The sequence below is a fragment of the Punica granatum genome, chromosome 3, assembly GCF_007655135.1.
Source record: "Punica granatum isolate Tunisia-2019 chromosome 3, ASM765513v2, whole genome shotgun sequence".
Lineage (NCBI taxonomy): Eukaryota > Viridiplantae > Streptophyta > Magnoliopsida > Myrtales > Lythraceae > Punica > Punica granatum.
The window spans coordinates 9,198,344-9,219,416 of record NC_045129.1 but is presented as its reverse complement, the minus strand read 5'-3'; the positions used below and the strand labels follow the sequence as shown (position 1 = coordinate 9,219,416).

Below are 21,073 nucleotides of genomic sequence, written 5' to 3'. Positions count from 1 at the left end.
AAAGGAAAAAATCTATGAACGAGTAATTAGTGGGATCAATCTTATTCAATATGCAAAACTCATGTTGCATGCAAGGATGGACAGAGGGAACAGTCGCCCGTTAAATTTTCGACGCCGAAAGAAAATTTACGTATTATTATTCAATTTTTAACAAAAATTTTTATACTCACCCCTTAACTTATGAAAACTACTATTCTATTTGCCCCTTAAAGAGTTCTCCCTAAATCTAAATTCTGAGTCCCTTCCTGAAAGCATGTGTTTATTGGAAAAGGAATGCGGGATTGCGATGTTTTGGAGCTTCTTTACCCAGTAATGTCATAGTTCGAATTGAACTATTAACATACGGCGACAGTAATGTCATAGTTCGAGCTGAACTATTAGCATACGGCAACTATGTATACGGTAATGTCATACTTCAAGATGAACTATTAGCAGATTCGCAACCTACGTGAAACAGTGAAAAAGGGATGCTCGCTAGGATCATGACATATATCTAAGTAAGTTCGTCTTGTACTCCCCACCCCCCCCCCCCCCCCCCCCCCCCCCCCCCCCCCCCCCCCCAACAACCTTTTGAGGTTTTTTTTTTTTAATAGAAAGAGATAAGTGGCAGAAAAAAAAAAGAATGATTAATCACTTAAAAAAATACAATATTTATACTTTTTTTTTCTCTAAACATAATACGACCTTTGAAAAATAGTATAAAAATACATGACTTTTGCATTTTTTTTAGAGTAGTACAGAAAGATACGGCCTGTGTATTTTTTTTAAAATATAGCACGTGCACGACCTTTTAAAAAGTACTATAAAAGGCACGATCTTTAAGTTTAGTGGCGCATCTAGCACGACATTAATTATTCCAGCAAATTGTAACGATAAGGGTTAATGTGGAGCTAACAATGCTACGTGGTACAACACAATTGGACGAGTAAATCTCACAGGTTTTTATCTAATTAAAAAATTTAAAACAATCAAAAGAAAAGAAAGGGGGATTCGATTTAATAAGGGGAAAGGGGGAGGGGGCCAATGGTGATGTCTACGTCGGTGGCTACCGTCTCCCAATTGGGATCGTCGGCCGCAGCAATACCCCAATTATGTCGGTGGTGGCAACAATCAGGGCGCCCGAAAGAGCTCAAAATTGAGGGCTTTTTCATTTCGGCGATAACGGTCTCGATTGTGCCCCTGCAATCTACAAACTGCTCATCTCTCTCTTTTTTTTAGAATTTTGTTTATTTTTTATTTTTAATAAAATAAAAATACATGGAATCCACTAGTCCAATCATGTTGTGCCACGAGGCGCCGTTAGCTATCATCATTACATTTGACGAATAATTGTCGATGTACTAGGAATCGTAGCTAAATCTAAAAGTCTTGCATTTATGTGCTATATTTAAGAAAAAATGTAAAAATTGTGCATTTTTATATTATTTTTTAAAGGTCGTGTTATATTTAAAAAATGTAAATGTTGTATTTTTCTCAATAATTAATCCAAAAACATGTAAATGTTGTATTTTTCTCAATAATTAATCCAAAAACGAAAGGCCAGTAAGCATCCTTTGATTAGACCCATGTTTTGGGGCATATATGTGTACCTCAAAAGCTTTAGCCTGTCGGCCTCATGCGAACCATTTCAATGGAACAACTTTGAAGGTCTTGCTTCGTTAGTTACTCGTTACAAAAATAGACATGTTCGTTCATTCAAAAAAGAAAGAAAAGGAAATGGTATGTGTGATAAAACTTCACAATGGGTGTCAGTAAATCTCATGAAAATATATCGTAAAGAAATTTATCAATGAAATCCGTCAGTAAACTCGAAATGAGTGGGGCAAATTCCACTTACTAATCACATCCGAGTTTTTCTTTTCCGCCTGAAAATTCCTTTCTCTCAGTCGTCTTCTTAGTTAACAAACCATAGTGATTATTTTCGGATCCAAAATGGCAGTCTTAGTCCAAGCTAATCAAAAGATAAACTGAGTTTAAATATATTATTCGAATTTCATCAAACCAATCCCAAGTCATGACCTGCCGGCAGACTATAATAAAGAACCAAAAACTAAAGGTTGCCCTCTTCAGCTTGTAGACGTACGAAGTGCCCATAAGAAGAAGACACTTGTTATTACACCCACAACCCCTTTTTTCTCTTTAATTAATTTCTTCATGATTAAGCTTTAAGGACAATCTTTTATGTTTCATATATGGACCCCATTATATACTTTTGGAAAAGTAATTTCTAGGGTGAACCCCGACCTTTGGAGATAGGTGGGCCATGGCGCATCACATAGGTCATTTTGCATGCATGTGTGGGAAGTTATTACTGGTGCACCAAAATGCATGGAAAAAGATTCATAATTAATCAAGAAAATTAATTATGTAAATTAATACATACGATCTAATTATATACACAAAATTTCGGTCATCAAGAACAATCTCGTGGTAAGAAAATACGTAAAATTATATCTCACATAAGGACGACATGTGCGTTTCCTAGTTAAAATTAACCACATACCCAAGGCATTTGATTAGCATTATTATTCGCAAAAGGAGTAAGCAATAGAAATGAATATTTATTTACCTCTATATCTATCTATACTACGATATAAAGAGACAATTTGATATCCCCACAGTTACTTTTTATATGATTTTACCAAATTGTTCTAATTATCTTTAATTATATTGAAGAAAAATAAAACACATTAATTAATACAGGAGTAAAAGGATCATCAAAAAAAATATGGGATAAAATGATAAAATTTCTCAAATTTTGAACACGCTCTTTTTTCTCTATAAAATATTGAATGAGTAATACACAACTAAATAGCCTTGAAAAACTCCAACGCCGAATAATAAGTGTCTCACTAAACAAATCTCTCTTTCTTATTTTACATGTGTCATTCGAAAGTGAAGTTTTACACTGTCATTTAACTGTGTATTACTCACCTAATATCTTCTCAACTTTCCCTCCTCTCTCTGCCCATTACTTCCTCTCCCGTAACTCTTTATATATTTTCCTTTTCTTTATTTTTTTAATTTTAACCTTTTTTAATTTTATGAATTCTAAATCATGCAATTTTTATAAATATCAATTAAAACTTAACATTTTACTGCATGTAGTCCGATTGTAGGTCAATCATGCTATGAGGCACAAATAAAAATTCTATAAAATTCACCACGCGATACGCGTGGATAAAACTCTAGTATAGTACAATATAATAGCACTTATCCTCGACTTGAAATAAAGAATTATACCCATATGTTATAACCTATTTTTTAAGATTCACGGGTTTTTCTTGTTATAATGAAGAAGGAAAAGAAAAAAAATCATACAAGATTTCGGAAGAGAGAGTCACATTTGTGTGGTTTTGCATTTTCATGTGGGTCCCATCACTACCACTTCGCTTGCCCATAAATATGTGCCCCTAATACTGCATTTCTTCCCTGTTCCTCCCCTTCCTATTTTCCCTCGCCTACAAGAATTTTCCGAGCAATGTTGTCCACTTACCCGGCCGTTACCTTGCCCGATTCCACCCCAGGAAGCCCGTTTCCTTCCTTCGAAACCAGGTTTGCTCCATGGATTTGTTCGGACATTCACTCCGGACCAATCCTCCAGTCCCCCGAACCTATTGTGTCAAGTCCCCTCAGCCCGGACAGCCAAAACCCTAGGCCAGCCAGTCACTGCACCAGTGACTCCAGCGACCGCCCTAATAGGTCCAAGAAGCCGGTGGTGGACGAACGTAAGAGGAGGCGGATGGCATCGAACCGGGAGTCTGCCAGGCGGTCAAGGATGCGTAAGCAACAGCATCACGATAACCTAAGAAACGAGGTGAACCGACTTAGAATCTTGAACCGGGAACTCACAAGTCGGCTGCAAGTGATCTCCCATCAGAGCCACCTTCTGCAGACGGAAAATGATCAACTTTATGCCGAGCACACTTTTCTCCGGCTAAACCTATTGGAAATGAAAAATGTTGTCCAGGCGAGACAGCTGCCGCAGTCCTCTTCTACTTGGCCGTGCAATAACGTTACACCCTTCGCACCTGAACAATTGATCGCTCCATTAGTCACGGAATTAATTTAAGGAGAATAATAAGCTCATTAATTTCATTCTAAAGAGCCGGCCAGCCATTATAAGAGGAGCATCTATGTCTTTAAGATATATATAGATATACATATATGTATATATATATATATATATGTATGTATTTATAAGCAAAGCTGCTTCGGTGGAGATTTAGGTTATTTTCGGAAATAGTGGCTTTTTTGGTGAATAGTGGGTCGGAAATTATATTTTTGTACCAAATTATTACATATAAATGTCGTCTATGATGTCTAAAGTACTTTTACTGCTTTTGTTATATGTTTGGTGCTTTATCAAAACATGTCGTATAGTCTCCACTTTCATTTGATTATGATTTCATCAGGTATTCTTTTCCTGTCATGTACATCAGTGAACATTTTATAAATAATTGATTGAAATCTTATGTCACTAAAGTGCCAGAAAAATGCAAAGTGAAGCCGTTGTAATTTATTTCGTAATTAGTTGTTGCACTAAAGCTCACAAATCGCGTGCACCTACTGATAAATTACACATATATGGACAAATATTGCACATAAATATATTACATGATGAAGGTCATTGTACCACCAATAGTTTCACTTTGGCTTCACTTGATTGTATGAACTGGGTTTAGGTACAAAAGAAGATGGTGACCGTAAGGAGCATTCCATTGTCGTTAATGCAGTGTCACTGATGACTTTTCACAGGCTAGATGGGCCGAAATTCGATCATCTTTTCAGTGATAGTTACTCCTGCATCGTGACTCGTACGATCGATTTCAAATGATTTTGGATATCTCATTTAGTATAAGATCTTATGGTCCATAGAAGAGAAGTTAATATCCAGTCAAGTTAATATCCCTTTAATTATATCAAAATATTCATTTAAAGCGTGCATCGCCTGTCAGTTAAAAGGTTACCAATTCGATTCTTATAGTGAGATTATCTATGCCATTTTTAGTTATTAGAATTTCTATTCCATTATAATTGAAAAAATATATATATTCATTTGGAGGGTATAGTTCAGGCAGGTTATGATGAGGACGCAAATCCTATATGATTTACATATATAGTCGAGATCAGTAAATAGATTACGGTCAAATTTTGCATCTTACCAGAGCCTGTCTTCTGTGTCCAAAATTATAAAATCTAATCGAACAGGGCATCCTATATTGGATTAGTCTAGAGAAGAATATTTGACCTACACATATGAGATTAGACATATTCTAGGAATAAGTCGTATAATTCTTCTTCATTTGTAAATCTTATGAAATTAATCAGATCCCATCAATTGTCTTGAATTGGATATATATCAACGTAAAAATGAAATTCAATTCATACATCAAATTAGCATCCCGCTTCCACAAGTAGCCCAATTTTCCTTTATCTTTTGCCATTGGTGGATTGTTTAGACCGAGGGTTATGGAGGTTTAAGGCTCCGTTTGGGAACGGAGTTTAATTTTAGAATCATGATTTTGATTTTAACTCTACCCATTACACAACAAAAACACACGTTTTCCAAGTCAAATTTATAATACAATCTTATTTGTCCTTTTCCAGAATCAAAATCAAAATCAAAATCAAACTCTGTTTCCAAACGCACTTTAAATCTCTAAAACCCCTTCATAACCCTTCATGACCCACAGTTTTATTAAGCAATTAAAGATTACCAATTAAGACCCCAAAGATTAAATCCGAATTATCATATAGCCTAATATATTTGTCCTTTTTGTCTTCCGATTTAGGGCAAACAATTCTCAACATCCGCTTTCATGTGACAACGTGTGGTATTTTACAAGCTACCATCATGTGCCATGTGCTCTTAAACGCACACTCTCTATATATAACTAGCTAGCCTCAAGCTAGGATTTCTGTATCGCCCTCGGGCACTGCTCTTGGCACTATACCGAACATGTGAGTCTGGCAACCAATTCTACGATATTTGTAGTTTTTTCTTTTATACTGCAAACTAAATAGATACTTCCTGGCGAAAATATGAGAAAATAGATATCTGTTATACAATAGATGACTAGAGATAAGCTTGAGGGTGATTTCATATGTGAAACATATATGTTTCTCCTATTCCCATACTTTGGTGCATTTTTTTTCTAAATTTGGCCAATTAGTTTGGTACATGAGGCTATTTTCTGGCGATGATATGAAACTTGTAATTTTTTTTTTTCCATTTCAGTAAGGTGCGACTTACTTACATTTGTGTACAATCAATAAGTGTAAGGCCTACAGATAATTATGAAAACTTATTAAATTGTCATATTATTTTTGGATTGTTTATCTAGCTATTTAATTCTTATATAATGTTTTTTTTAAATATTGTTCACAGATGCTGCATTTATTCTTATATATATATGTATATATACCTTTTCTGACTTAGTACAAATATATCTAGATAAGGGGAATGCTTTTATATGATTGTTAATCCGTGGCTATTCAAATTGGTAGAATAATTTGTCTGCTTGCTTATATATATATATGAAAATCAAGTGAATGGTTCATATAAAATTTTTAATAACACATAATCTTCTAATATCATTGAGACATGTTGTAACTACTTCACCTTTTGCTATATGCCCGATAACAATTTACCGGGATTACTATATAGTTAATGAAAGAGAATGCAAATTGAATATTGTTACAAAAACTTTTGATTTTTTTTAAGATAAACTATAATTGCTTGACAATCATGATGTTTTCAGAAAACATTAATAATATAAATTCTCTATCGAGTGATCATTTGATTTAAACATTGCGAACATATATATTTATATATTTTATTTATCTTTTAATTAAAAAATATATTTTATAAATACAACATATGTTAATGAATAGTATAATTGTTTAAATCATCATAATAGATCCCACTTTTACTTTCAGATTCAACTGCTTTGGTAATTTATGATTTCCGATTACTTAAGCAACTAATTTTACTTTTTTATTGATTAAATTATCAAATTGTAATTTCTTTTTGTTTCTATGATTTATTGAGTGTAAATTTCAAATATTCTTAATCAAATATTCATATTAGAAGTCATTTTTCATTTTCATTCATAAATATAATATATAATAATAAATTGGAAAATAAGTAATGCATATTTAGTATACCAATTCTACTTTGATTATATGTTTTAGCTTTTCTGTCTCGTCCAATGCACGGATTAATTTGTGTAAAAAAGATTAAAAACTCTAATAATGATAATTTAAGCATGGCTATATATTAAAAAAAATTAGTATTGTTAAGATGTATACCAACATTTTCTCTTAATTAAAATATTGTCTAAGGATATCATGATCTAGGATTTTTGGTAAAATCATGCGGGGGAGAGATATACATAAATAGCATATATATGTTGTAAAATAAAATATTGAGAGAATGAAATGGATTGCTTGATAGTATTTGTATTTTAAAATCGTTATAATAGGAAAATATAATAGCTTTTTTCTATAAAAATACCATAATAATATTCACTAATAAAATTGAATTGTAATTGTTCACTATTTACGTGGAACTAGAAATATACCAATAGTTTTTTTTTTCAGTTGCAAAGGAGTTACATGACCTGATATAATATAATGAAAGAAAAATCCTTAATAACTAATAAAGGGGTACGAGTCGTCTCATTATGTATCGAATCGGCAACCTCTAGTTCAAGAGGTGAGGGTATGTGTTACTACGTTATACCCTCTTTTGATTGCAATAAGAATAGCATCTCTAAATATTACCTTTGTAAAAATTATGCACAATAGTCAACAAGCTAAACGTACAGACTTAGAGCATATGGTAGAATAACGAAAATGATGGAGCTACTTATAGGCCATTTTCTAACGAAGAGGCTTCTGCAAGAAAGAATAAGAAGAATGTGTACCTTACCATGATCTTGAGGCTTATACAGTAAGTTTCACTTTGATTCTCTTTAATATTAATTGATGAAAAAAAAATCATTCAATTTAAATGAATAAAAGGTAATGGATATTTAAACGAAATAATAAAGATTTCTATTTATTGGAGGGAAATTACTCTCTTTAAAACTATTTTTAATATAGTTAAATGCCTTTATATGTAGATGTTTCTTATGGGTTTTCTTTTTTCAATGTTGGACTAATTGCATCTTTTGATTAGTTAGCATCAAAATTAAAATAAGACAGAAAATAGTTATAAAAGAAATAAATAAATTCAACATCTAAGGTAAAAAATGAATATACTATATATTATCACTGAAAAAATCACTCTATTATATTTTATTTATTCAAATCCTATTTATATGACGATGATGATATTTATCTATTCTACTACATATAGAAAACCTTTGGTGCCCCATGCAGTTACAAAGTCCAAGAAAAGTCCAAAATAATCCTCGATCTTAGTTAAACAAAAATATATTAGATAATCTTTGAGAACAAAATTGTCTATTCGATTGTCAATTTTTTCACTTATCAGTTGCACTTGATGACACGTGTCCACCTTTTATACTTTCTCTCTATTGTCTCTCGCTTTTTCTATCTTCTCAATTTTCGCGCACGTTCTCTCCCTTTTATCTTCCTGCTGTATTTTTTTTCTTTTTTTCTTATTTTTTCTTCCCCCGACTCTTTTTTTTCATCGCCCTCAAATTTCTTCTGCAAATTAACCATTTCTAATAATAGGAAGAACATAAATGACATGCAAGCAACATCCCATGCAGATGAATAGAGCACGTAAAAATATTACATTTATCTGTATTGATATCTATACTATTATAAAGGGAGAGCGTACTCTTTTTGTCTAACTTTCACTTTTCAAATTTGCCCACGAAAAATATGCTTTAATTAACAAGAACCATCAATTTTGAGTTAAAATGGTAAAATTACCTAAAAAACTAGGGGTGTGCACGGATATCAGGTATACCCGGAACCGATCGAAAACTACCCGTTAGGGTAGGGTCCGGGTAGCTCGTATTGAAAATAGAGTAGGATCCAGATATCAAAATAAGGAACCTGTGACATTCAGTTCCGATTCCGATTCTAACCTACAGGGTACTCAGAACTGGAATCGGAACCGATATCCGAAATCGGATGGTAATTACCAAAAAAAAAAATGTAAAGTTAATCTCAGTCTCAAGCAGGAGTCTAGAAAACAGGAACCCAAATCGCCTTTCGTCTGTAACTTTGTAACCCAAATCGCCTTTCGTCTCGACTTTCCACTCTAGCTCCTCTCCGTCGCTCGCCTCTCATCTCCGACTCTCCACTCTAGCTCCTCTACATCGCTCGCCTCTCGTCTCCAAGTGTGCTCGTGATCTCATTTCCCGGTGAGCTTCTGTTCTGCCTCCTTTCCGTCGCTCTTGTTTCCGACTCTCCACTCCGGCTCCTCTCCGTCGCTCTCGTCTCCGACTCTCCTTCAAGCTCTCTTTCCCGATGAGAGTCTCCTCTGGACTCTCCATCAAATAGCCTATGTTAGTCTATAATGTCAAAACCCTATATCGGATTTGTACTCCACTGCAGCTCCTCTTCGTCGCTTGCCTCTTGTTTCCGACTCTCCGGCTTCGACTCTCCTTGAAGCTCCCTTTCCCGGTGAGATTTTGCCTCCTTTCTTATCTCCAACTCTTTCTGGACTCCTCTGCTGACCCAGTTGGTTTGATTGAAGGAGTGTTTGTGATCCCATCTACTGGAAATAGAAGTATAAAGTATATGCTTTTGGTTTGTGCAGTTGTCGCACAAGACGTTCAGGATCAAGAAAAAGCTGGCGAAGAAGATGAGGCAGAATAGGCCGATCCCACACTGGATCCGCATGAGGACCGACAACACCATCAGGTTCGCATCCTTCAATACCTTCCCTTTGTTTAATTTTGATTTTTCTATGAAAACCGGAAGAACTGCCCCTGCATTTGAGCTGCTTGCTTTGTAGAATGCCCCAAATTTTTTCAACGTGGACATTCTATAAATAGAATGTGATATATGTGGATGTGATTAGAATAGCAGAGATGAAATTTCATGGTGAAAGGTCTCGATTTTACTCCACAACTTCGAAAAATTGATGCAAGTGAATTGGTTTTCAAATAGGTGCTGTAAAAAGTGCAGTTCGAGTAAGTTGCAAATGGCTTTGCATGATTAGGTAGTAGACTGTGATACCGTCATGTAGAATTCACTCATTTGGTTCGTTGAAGTTCGGGCATTGATGAGAACTTGCAAATGGCTTTGTATGATAAGAAAATGAGTAGCGATCGTTAATTTCTTCATGGAGTACCATATGCACAATTAGGAATCCCCTTTCTTACATGAATCGAGTAGATTTCAAGCCGGAACAAAAAAATTTACAAGTTCCAATAAGGTACTCGAAACTTGTGGTATAATATAGGTTCCGGGCAGGTTCCGGTTTCATGATTCAACAGGGTTGGTTCCGATTCCGTGATTCAACAGGGTTGGTTCCGGTTCCGTGATTCAACAGGGTAGGGTCCGGTTCCAATATCTTGGAACCGGTCCCTTACAGGGTAGGGTTCGGAACTGATCACCCCTATAAAAAACTACCCACTACTCACTCTCACTTCCTATTTTTTCTCTCATCTCCTCTCCTCTCTCTCTCTCATCTCTCCTCTCACTTCACGTTCGCTATTTTAAAAAATTATTATTGAAACCATTGTTTATTTTTTAATTTATAATATAATAATAATTTTATTGTTAATATAATTGTTATTTTTAAGTAAATTACTATTATTTGGTATATTCTTTTTTTATTTTTATATTGTCGCGCATAGCGCGGGTGCGTTTCCTCTAGTCAAATGTAAATCACAATTTCAAAAAACTAAAATATTTTCTAGTTTTGCTCTTGCGGACTGCTAGTTAATGCTCTAATCATATAATAAGAAGTAGAAGCAAAACAAACTCTAATTATAATTACAAGGGGAATTTACCTAAAATGACCCATGATTTATCCGTTTTGTCAAATCTATCCCATGATTTACTTTTTGCATTAAATCTATTTCGGCGTTATTTTTTCCGTCGACATTTAACGGCCATGCTGACGTGGCGTCCACGTGGCAAGTGTGGCCCACTATCTCTCCACGTGTCACGTTAGCACGGTCGTTAGATGTCGACGGAAAAGATAACTTCGGAATAGATTTGATGCAAAAAATAAACCATGTGATAGATTTGACAAAAAAAAAGCATATGATAGATTTGACAAAACGGATAAACCATGGGTCATTTTAGGTAAAAACCCCTAATTACAATCATAGTAAAATTGTATGGGTTATCTAAAGTAATTTAAGTTTTTTAAGATAAAATTACCAATTTATTGCAATTTTATAGTTTTTTTAAAACAATACACTAATCCTAATTATCTGATTACTATATTAAATTAATAGATTTAAATTTAATCATAGTAAAAATGTATAGAGTTCTATAAAGTCATTTAAATTCTAGTTAGATAAATTTACTAATTCATAACAAGGCAATTGATAGCTATTTACAATTGGACCACTATTTAATGCTTTGTAATGAAGTTACAACTTTGTTCAACAGATTTTTACCATTAAAATACAAGTTTTAATTTCATTATCAAATGGGCAAATTACACAAAAAAAAAACCTAAATTTATAATCGTTTCAGATTTGATCTCCTATTACCGTTCTGTTAAGTTTGGTCTATTTGCCTACGTGAATTTCACGGGACCCACAAAGTTTACACATCATCTGATAAACAATATTGTTTTTTCATTACATACTAAATTTATAATGAAATTGAGACTTTTTTGAAAATTTGAATTTTTTTATTTAACATATCTTATTTGTTTATTAATTTATATCTAAAGTTAACGGTCCATGTATGCAAAATTGATGGAATTTATAACGGATGTCATTTTTTAGACAATTTAAAAAAATTATGATTTGTTTTGTTACAAAACAAAATTTATGACAAAATTGAGACGTTTTATAAAATTTAAGTTTTTTTGTATAATTTGTCCTTATCAACTTGATAGACATGTTTATGGTAAGTATGAGTTCTTATCCTATCCCCTTAAGGCATAGGTTAGAAAGCCCTAATAATTATAGGGTCACGTTACAGCAATTAGCACCAAAAAATAATTATAATGGTTGTTTTATTCTTAACTATTGAATTCCATAATTTAATATTATGATCCTACAAGTGTCCTAATTTTTTTTTTTATCTTGAAGATTACAGATTATGGTTGGTGTACACCGTTCTTTGTTCCGCTGTACACCAGATCTATTTTAACAGCTATTGAAAATCCTTTAAAAAGTGTACCCAAAATTATTTTGAAAAGAGAAATTAAAAAAGAATACAAACGTACAACTGATCGATCAAGATGACCTAGCCCCCTTTGTCGATTCAAAACGCTAACATCAAGCCAAAGATATTATGCGCGTGAAATGATAATCACCCAAAGTGTATATGTAAAATTAATACTGAACCTATAAATAATTAAACTCATCTTCATTTCAAAAGTTTGAGCTGATATATTGTAATATTAAATCTCTTATAAATTCATTATATTGTTTTTAATTTTTTGTTATATGGAATCTAAACTTTCAGCAATATCAAAGGGCCCAACCTATTCTTTTTAGCCTATGCTCCTAATTATATACCCTTATTTATCCTTTGAGTTTTGAACCTTACTGAAAGATCGATAATATATGTACGTGTGTCGAATGGGAACAACCAAATAGAGCTCTTCTATCAGCTGATGACCAGTTAAGTCCTTAATTATGTAAATGTAATTACCTTAATGTATTGCAAAATAATTACAATTCAGATCAGATTATAAGAATTGCTGAGAAGCACAAGGCAAATTAGGGATTGAAAATTGAAGAAAACGATCTCATACTAACTGACATAGCAATTTTATCTTAAAAAATGGATTCGATGTACGAAAACTCTGTGTTCATAATAATAATTTAACATCTTGTATTCTCCTCTTTCCGCCTCGATAGAGAAATAGCATGTAAATACATATATAAACGTTCTGCGTTTGATGTACATATGACGGATGAACTTTTTCGATGTGTCCAACATTGGGACATGTCATATGATTGAGACCGCGCTTCCCTTTTTAATTACATGGATGGACCATATATCGATAGATATAGAATAGCTCACATGCTTACACACAGGGCTACATCGTAGCCTTTAGAAAAAGTCTTGGAATCGAATTTTAATTAGATCTCCAGTATCTTTTCACCCTACAAAAGCATTCCTCGCATGTCCTCCCTCTGTTTCTTTCCTCCTTTTCCAAATCACTGGGAGACCTTAAAATAAAGGAAAATTAGAAAACATATGGTGAGAAAAATGTTGTACCCTCCTCCAATAAAAGTTATCGTAATTTTTCAGTCTAAAATCATGATGGTATTCACCCAAAAAAATAAAATAATTTAAGATCATGATGGTGAGTACTTCCCAATTGGGTCGTCTGTAGTCTCTATGTCGAGCTTAACTATCCCAGAGCTGGAATAGATGGAAGATGAGAAATATAAGAATACAAGTGTCTCTCTGGTTAGAATCAATGTACGGCTTCGTTTAATTTCGAAATATGATTTCTATTCTATTCCATTCTACCCTTATATGGATAAAATAGGTAATAATAAATGAAGAAATTTATTATTAAAAATTGATTGTAATAACAATTAGAAAAAAATAAATGTAAAAATTTATTATTAAATCAAAGAAAAAAATAAAAAAATTAAGTATATATATAAAAGTAGATAGTAGAATTTATTATTAAAAAATTACCTACAATAATAGTTAAGAAAAAAAGTACGTGTGGAAATTTATTATTAAATTGAAGAAACAGACAAAAAAATGATTATGTTATTGAATTGAGGAAAAAATATAATTGAGTGGAGTGGAGTACAATTTAACTCCAAAACCAAAAGCGAAATGGCTTTGTTTGTCTATGGAGAAGAATCATACTTCATTTAACTCTACTTTACTTTTCCTTCAATTTAACAACATAATCATTATTTATTTATTTATTTATTCAATTTAATAATGTACTCTCTCACATACTTCTTCTTGACCACTATTAAAATTAATTTTTTAATATTAAGTCTTTCCAACAATTCGTTGCATTTTTCTCAATTCAATAATACAATCATTACTTTTTTATTTTCTTCTTCAATTTCATGATAAATTCTCTCACATACTTTTTCTTAACTATTATTACAATCAATTTTTTAATAATAAATTCTCTCAATTACTTTTATCTTCATCTCGTGGAACTAAATAGAATCATCCGCTACTCATTACCAAATGCTACTAAATAGCATTGTACAACACGGTTTTTTGATTTTTTTTTCACGCTGCATCACAAATTAAAATTATTTCATTGTACGGCACGAAAAAAATTTTGCACTGCCCAACACGTCATCGGTTTCAATAAAAAATTGGACGGAATACTAACGTGGCGTCTTTTCCTAAGATATTTTAGCATAAAATATAACTTAAAAGATCTAAATTTAATTAAAAAATATTTTAAAAAAAGTTGGATCATGGGGGTCGGTGGCCGGCGGGGAAGCCCCCAACCCCCTTAATTTGGGGGAACTTGGCAGCGGGATCCCATAAATTGAAGGGGTCATAGGCTCCTCCGCGGGCCACCGACCCCCCAGTTGGTGTCCCGTCGGGATCTGAAGGGGTAGGGACTCCTCGACTGACCCCACAATTGGGTTGATAGCCTACTTAGACAAGGCTGACGACCTAGTGAAAGAGCCCCCGACCCCATCAATTCGGGGAATCCCAGCCAACCAAGATCCCTCAAGGGGTTCCCTACAACCCCAATTGAGAGGTTGGTGGTCAACCAAGGAGGCCTGGACCACCTCTAATCCAATTCTTTCCTTTTCTTTTTTTGATAATTTTATATTTTATTTAATTAAATTTAGGTCTCCAAAATTATATTTTATGCAAAAGTATCACAGGAAAAGTCGTCACATCAGCACTCTGTCCAAAAACCAACAGTGTGCTGTGTGGTGCAAAAAAAAAATTCGTGTTGTACAAGGAAATGATTTGAATTTGTGCTACAGCATGAAAAAATTCAAAAAACTGTATTGTGCGATGTTATTTTCCCTATTATATATTACTTCGATAGTATTTTATATGCTGCCTCTCTCCCGAGAAGAAATTTCTGGCTCCATCCCTGATTGGGCCTGGTCCTTTCCTTGGGCCCATCCTGGATTCAGTATTCGATGTTTGATGCAAACATTTTCCGTTGAGCCCAGCAAGGCTCAAGCATGAATTCCAAGTACCCATCAAATAATTAAAATAGGCATTCTCGGCCGAGTTGTTTATGGGGCAGCTATGAACTATGCTAAGCATCAGATCAGCCCAGTCTAAGGCCGAGATCAAGACCGGAATAGAATTTTCGACCAAAATAAAGCCTGGTCCGCATCCATACATGATTCGACTCAAACAAGTTCTAGCCGAATGATCGGATCTCAAGTAAGCATATAGTCCTGAGAAAAATCTGAAAAAAATAAAATAAAAGAGAAAGGGTATTGATCGAGAAACAATTTCAGAGAAGTGGTATGAATCACGATCATATTGTAGATAAGGAAGTATAGAAGGATAATTTTTAACTAGAGGTGAAATTCACTAAGTAATGGAAACGAATTAATTATCTCTACCATATATATAATTTCTCCGAAATGCTCAGTAACAAGGCAGCGAGGATTCGACTCCCGCTGAGGAGAAGTACTGCAAAAGGAACCTGATCATGGATTATCAACAAACATATTAATAGAATTTGATTAATATTCGGTATATAGTGATAATATATGGAGTTATTATATTATATATGTCTTTTAAGCTTTTAAGTTAGAAAATTAACACAATGCCATAAAGCTAATTACATAATTCCAGCAAATTCCTCTACACAAACTTTAGCTATTGATCACCTAATTGTTCTGGCCGTTCTATCTCTAGGAAGAGGAGGAAGTTGCGATAAGCTCATAAAGTTGTCTTCCCTAACATCACACGAACTCTTGCAAGAGAGCTTCCTCAACCCAAACTTCGAATTCACCTTCTTGATCTGACCGGAGCATTTGGCCATGGTCCCGGCATCCTTCGTGCACTCCTTGTAGGCCGTGAGGAACGGATCTGCCTCCCGACCCCAGAACCCCTTTCCTGAGTTGGTCCTCCTCGGTAGCGCACCCAACATGCGAGGCGGAGGCGGGATCGCATACTTCTGAGCTAGAGGGCTAGCGGGAAGAATTTTAGACACCACGGTGTCGATGGCATCTGATGATGGTGGCGTGACCAGGTACGGCTGGACGTCGTGTCCCGGTGTCGCTGGTTTTCGGACACCAGGGCTGTCTTCCCACGAGAAGGGGATGCTTCCATGAGAGTAGACCTTCCTATGGCTCATTCTTGGAGGGGGATACGATGAGAGAAAAGGATTGTATGATTTTATATAAGAAGCTAGGGTTTCATGAATGGGAAGACCAAGATTTCATGCAATAGGCACTGTCCAACGGAAAATTTTCGCAAAGGAGAAGCAACCGATGCGTGAAGAAGAAGGAGAAAGAAGCTTTGGTTACATGCACGCACACACATCTATATATATTCAAAGGATCGGATCATGAATAATTATGGACCAATTTGAAAATAATCGTGCATGTACGTGGGCGTGCATGTATTTCTCTAAAAAATTAGGGGATAGGGTTGTTAAGGGTCATGCACAAATATTTAATGCGTAGACCATACCCAACGATATATGACAACTCACTGTATCCTTCCTGTTACGGAACAAACATTAATTGATATGGGAAGGCTCGTTTTCTTGAAAATTCTATAATTAGGCTATATACGTGATTCAGTAATGAATCCCGAGCTCCGAGTTTCAGTATAGATCAGCATCCGTTAACGTACGAAATACATGAGTTATATCGGACATGTTAACAATAAACTGGTAACAAGTCATTGGTAGTTGGAAAGGGCGATATGGAAACAGTTACTAGCTAGGACATGCATTCATCTGCATGATTAATTAGGCTTGTTTTCTTGTTCATTTAAATCAAAACTATAAGCAGAATTAATCAGTTACGTCACACTCTTTGAGAGTTTTGATATAAATACACTTTATATACTATATAACATGAAATCGGTGAATTCAAATTGTTGGATTGCGATGTGATTCGATGAATTAGAAATAGCTTCTTTGTAGGTGAAGTGGATGACATATGTGTCTGAATTATGAAGGGATAGGGAAAAAGGAGGAGATGTTCTTGTGTGGCTGAATTTTCTTCGCCGTTTAATTTCCATAGAGGCAAAGGATATTCATGAATAATTGATAGGAAATTAGAAACGGCAACCCAAGAAATAAATGGACCTCATCACGGCTTCTTTTGCACTACATTAGTCTCCATTATAAATTGAGAAGAAATATTCCTTTTTTTTTTTTGAGTGTACATTGCCCCTATATCCTTAAGTCCAATGAGACTCAATTAATCTTAGGCTCAACCGGAGTCGAACCATTAAAGGGAAAACTCTCTCAACCATTCACAGAACTCAAACATGAGATCTTACTTATTAAGAGGAACAGACGTCGAACCACCTCAATCAATCTACGTTGGTAAAAAGAATTCACGAATTCATTTCATTAAATGTTAATTCTACCATGTGATACTAATTCAAATCCTGTCTTTTCCATGTATTATTCGTTTAGTGTACATGAATCGTATTAGTTATCATTAGTAAAATACGCGATACCATGACTAGGTGAAGAAAATGTATGAAAGATCGTAAGGCAAAAATTAGGAGCATTAGACCAAAAAAAGGAAAATCAGTTCCTTAGTCTTAATTAAGTGGTAGGTTAGAATTCTTAATTCTGCGCATAAATTCTTCACCAATACATTTCATGGCTAGGGCAAGTCAATATCAACAATAATTTCAGTCAATCCGCTATAACGCGCGCTCTCTCCTACCAATTAAGAGGTTTTAGTTTTGATAGACAGTGAGACTACTCGTAGTTCTTTAAGTTATTAGGATTTTCATTTCATCATACTAAACCTACGAACCTCTCTTATAATAAAAAATAATCTCGGTCAATAAATAACTTAAGAGTCTCTTGATATCTTCACTAATAAATTATTGAAAATAATCTTACCATGGTAATATAGTATATTAGGCTGTTCTCGTATTCTGTAAGCATAACTTCCAAAATTTAATATGCAGAATATTACAAATCTACATTGTGGAAAGCACGACAATTAGTCATGACTACTCACAGAATAATATATAATTTAGTATAATTAACCCCCTTTGGCTTATCATCATATTGATAATGACAACTAATTCTAGATTTTGTGCATTTGATGAATCGTTAGGTAAAATATGTTTTTGGATCGTTGATTTGATTCCCTTTCTTAACTAGCTTGTGTATCCCTATGGCTACACTCAAACAAGAAAGTTTTGGTAGATTATCGTGCAAGAGTTCAAGGCAGATCGGAGTGCGTGCTAAAAACGGAAACAGTATATCTGAAGAAATGTTTTACATCTTGATGACCATCATCGGGCATTGTCATGAACGCTAATCCGCGACCCACGTACTTCTCGATTTGAGAATAATATATAATATTCTAAAATTCTATCGAGCTTATATGGGTTTGAACTCAACTTTCAACTTAAAAGCTCGAACTGATAAGTTGTGAGATCCAATTCCATATAAATCACTCCATTTTCTTTTATGCTTCCGATGTGGGATTAACATTTTATATTATCAACACCCGCCCTCACCGCACCGTGTGATCTTTCTCATGATTTTACCTACACGTGCCACGTGAACCTTAACTGTCCGCCCTTAACAACTTACCTCAAGCCGGTCTCTCCTCTCTTTTAGACTCGGGCTTTAACAACCTCGAGCTAGACTTCTTCTTCCACACTCGGGCGAGGGGGGTCAATGACTACGAGCCGAACTTCTACTTCCGGACTCGAACTTCACCAGCGTAATGTGGGCTCTTGCGCATACGCGCCCCCAAGACCATTACCATGAGTTCTGATACCATCTAAAATTCTATTGGGCTTACATGGGCTTGGACTCAACTTTCAACTTAAAAGTTCAAGCTGATAAATTGTGAGATCCAATCCCATATAAATCACTCTATTTTCTTTTATATTTTCGATGTGAGATTAACTTTTTATATTCTCAACAAGTAGCGGGAGATATATATATATATGTTCCTGATGATAAGACGTGGGCATGAAGTAACCTTCTGCAGTCAACGGAAACCGACCCCTAATATGATTGTATATGGGTAGCCTGGTGCCATCATTCCATCGAGTTCAACTTTCCCATCATGTTCTTGATGTGATTAATGACTTATAAGTAGATGGTTTGGCAGGTTAGCCGTCAACATTAAAGACAACATACGCTTAGAACTTTGCCCGAATCAGTCTAGACATTCGCCTTGCACGCCTGATCCCGAACTTGTTCAATATATATGTGACATGTTGTAAAGGCTTAAAGAATACTATATATATTTAGGACTCTTAGAATAGAAAGTTTGAAAGCAATACGTAGACTTTGGTCTGCTTTTCCAGCGATTTATAGAAAGGGGTTTAATCCAAAGGGTTCTGAATTCGATTTCCGCTAAGGAGACTTCCCGTGCACTGTTGTTTCTATTTTTTAGTAGGCCCATGGGCCTCAGTATAACAAAAAAGAACCGGCAGTCGGGCCCAAAAATGGAACCACTGTACACAGATAGTAGGCCCAATGGGCCTATTGAAGCCCAATTTTGAAGGACACAAGTGGCATTTTGCAAGTTGTTCCCGGCTCATATATATCTGAGCATACATGCGAAATTAGGGTTTTATAGATGACTGAGAAGCTCAAAGACGCCAAGCCTGTGTCGTTCTCGTTCTCGTTCTCGTTGTCGATCTCTTCTTCGTCTTCTTCATCTTCAGAATCGCTTCCGGTTATCGTCTTCAGATGCGATTCGTACTTCCAATTTTGAGGAGATTTTCTTAATTGATGACTTCATGTATGGATCTTCTTCTATCGGCAGATAGAACTTCATCGGAATTTCGCATCAGTCTGCAGAAAATATTGATTTTTTTTTTGTTAACGGATTATTTAAAATTAGAAGAGGCTGTGACGACTCCAAACATTTCTCGATGCTGAGAGTATGTTGAACCATACGGACCGGTGCGCGTATACGTATTCTGTACGTATATGTCTGCTCTTGTGATGACTGCGTTTGTGCGTGTCTGAGCCTCTAATTATTTTTATTCCCCTTTTTTCCGCTGATTTTATTTATTTAAACTAGTCTTTAAGTCCGTTGCGCGGGTATCTTTAAATAATTATTTATTATTACATGTATATTTATTATATTATAATTATAATTTTGAAAAATGACTTTGAGAGAAATAGAATATCAACACTTATTATAAGATATTATTTCGTAATAAACATGTTGATCGCAAGCTATCTTTCTATAAATCTAATCAAAATATATAAGAAAGTATTTACTTGAGTAATAAAGCTTATTAATTTTTATTTATAATCATATAAATTATTCATTTCAGTAGCAATATATCATTTTCTTATCGGGTGTACAAAGGGGAATTTCAGCTGCAATATTCTACTCTTACACTTATCGCTACTCCTTTTTCTCTTTGGGAATATATTATAGTTCCATGTTTAATAGCCATTTGTTCAAAGTTTTCCAATTTTGGAATAAATAGGGTATATGCTACTGAAATATTCAAAATTAACTAAGATGGCGATTGGAAATGGCTTCCCGAGAGTATTAACTATCAATTCAAAATAAAAATGAAATAGTTGGTACTAAGTTATGTATTTCTTTTGCAAATTACATTATATATATAAAATAAATTTTCAAAAGGTCGATAAATTATAAACCTCAACTTAAAATTATCGATAGAGTATGTGATTTTTATTTTGATCAGCATGGTAAAAAATTATAAATTTCTTTCATACGGTGAAATGCATACAATACATATCTTGAATTTTTTATTTTTCTTGAAAACTTATGCATAACATAAAGAAAATGACTCACCTTTAAAATGCAAA

The 21,073-nt window shown here is 34.4% G+C and overlaps 1 protein-coding gene and 1 non-coding gene across 2 annotated transcripts; both read left to right on the top strand.

The window, feature by feature from the left end:
• The first annotated feature begins 3,356 nt into the window (after nucleotides 1-3,356).
• Nucleotides 3,357-4,320, top strand: LOC116199119 (basic leucine zipper 4). The gene has a single exon (XM_031529411.1). The coding sequence runs from the start codon at nucleotides 3,482-3,484 to the stop codon at nucleotides 4,070-4,072; it is 591 nt and encodes a 196-aa protein (XP_031385271.1). The 5' UTR covers nucleotides 3,357-3,481; the 3' UTR covers nucleotides 4,073-4,320.
• Nucleotides 4,321-20,126: 15,806 nt separating this feature from the next.
• On the top strand, nucleotides 20,127-20,256 carry LOC116202139. The gene has a single exon (XR_004156017.1). It is a non-coding gene; the product is annotated as a small nucleolar RNA snoR126 (small nucleolar RNA).
• The last annotated feature ends 817 nt before the right edge of the window (nucleotides 20,257-21,073 follow it).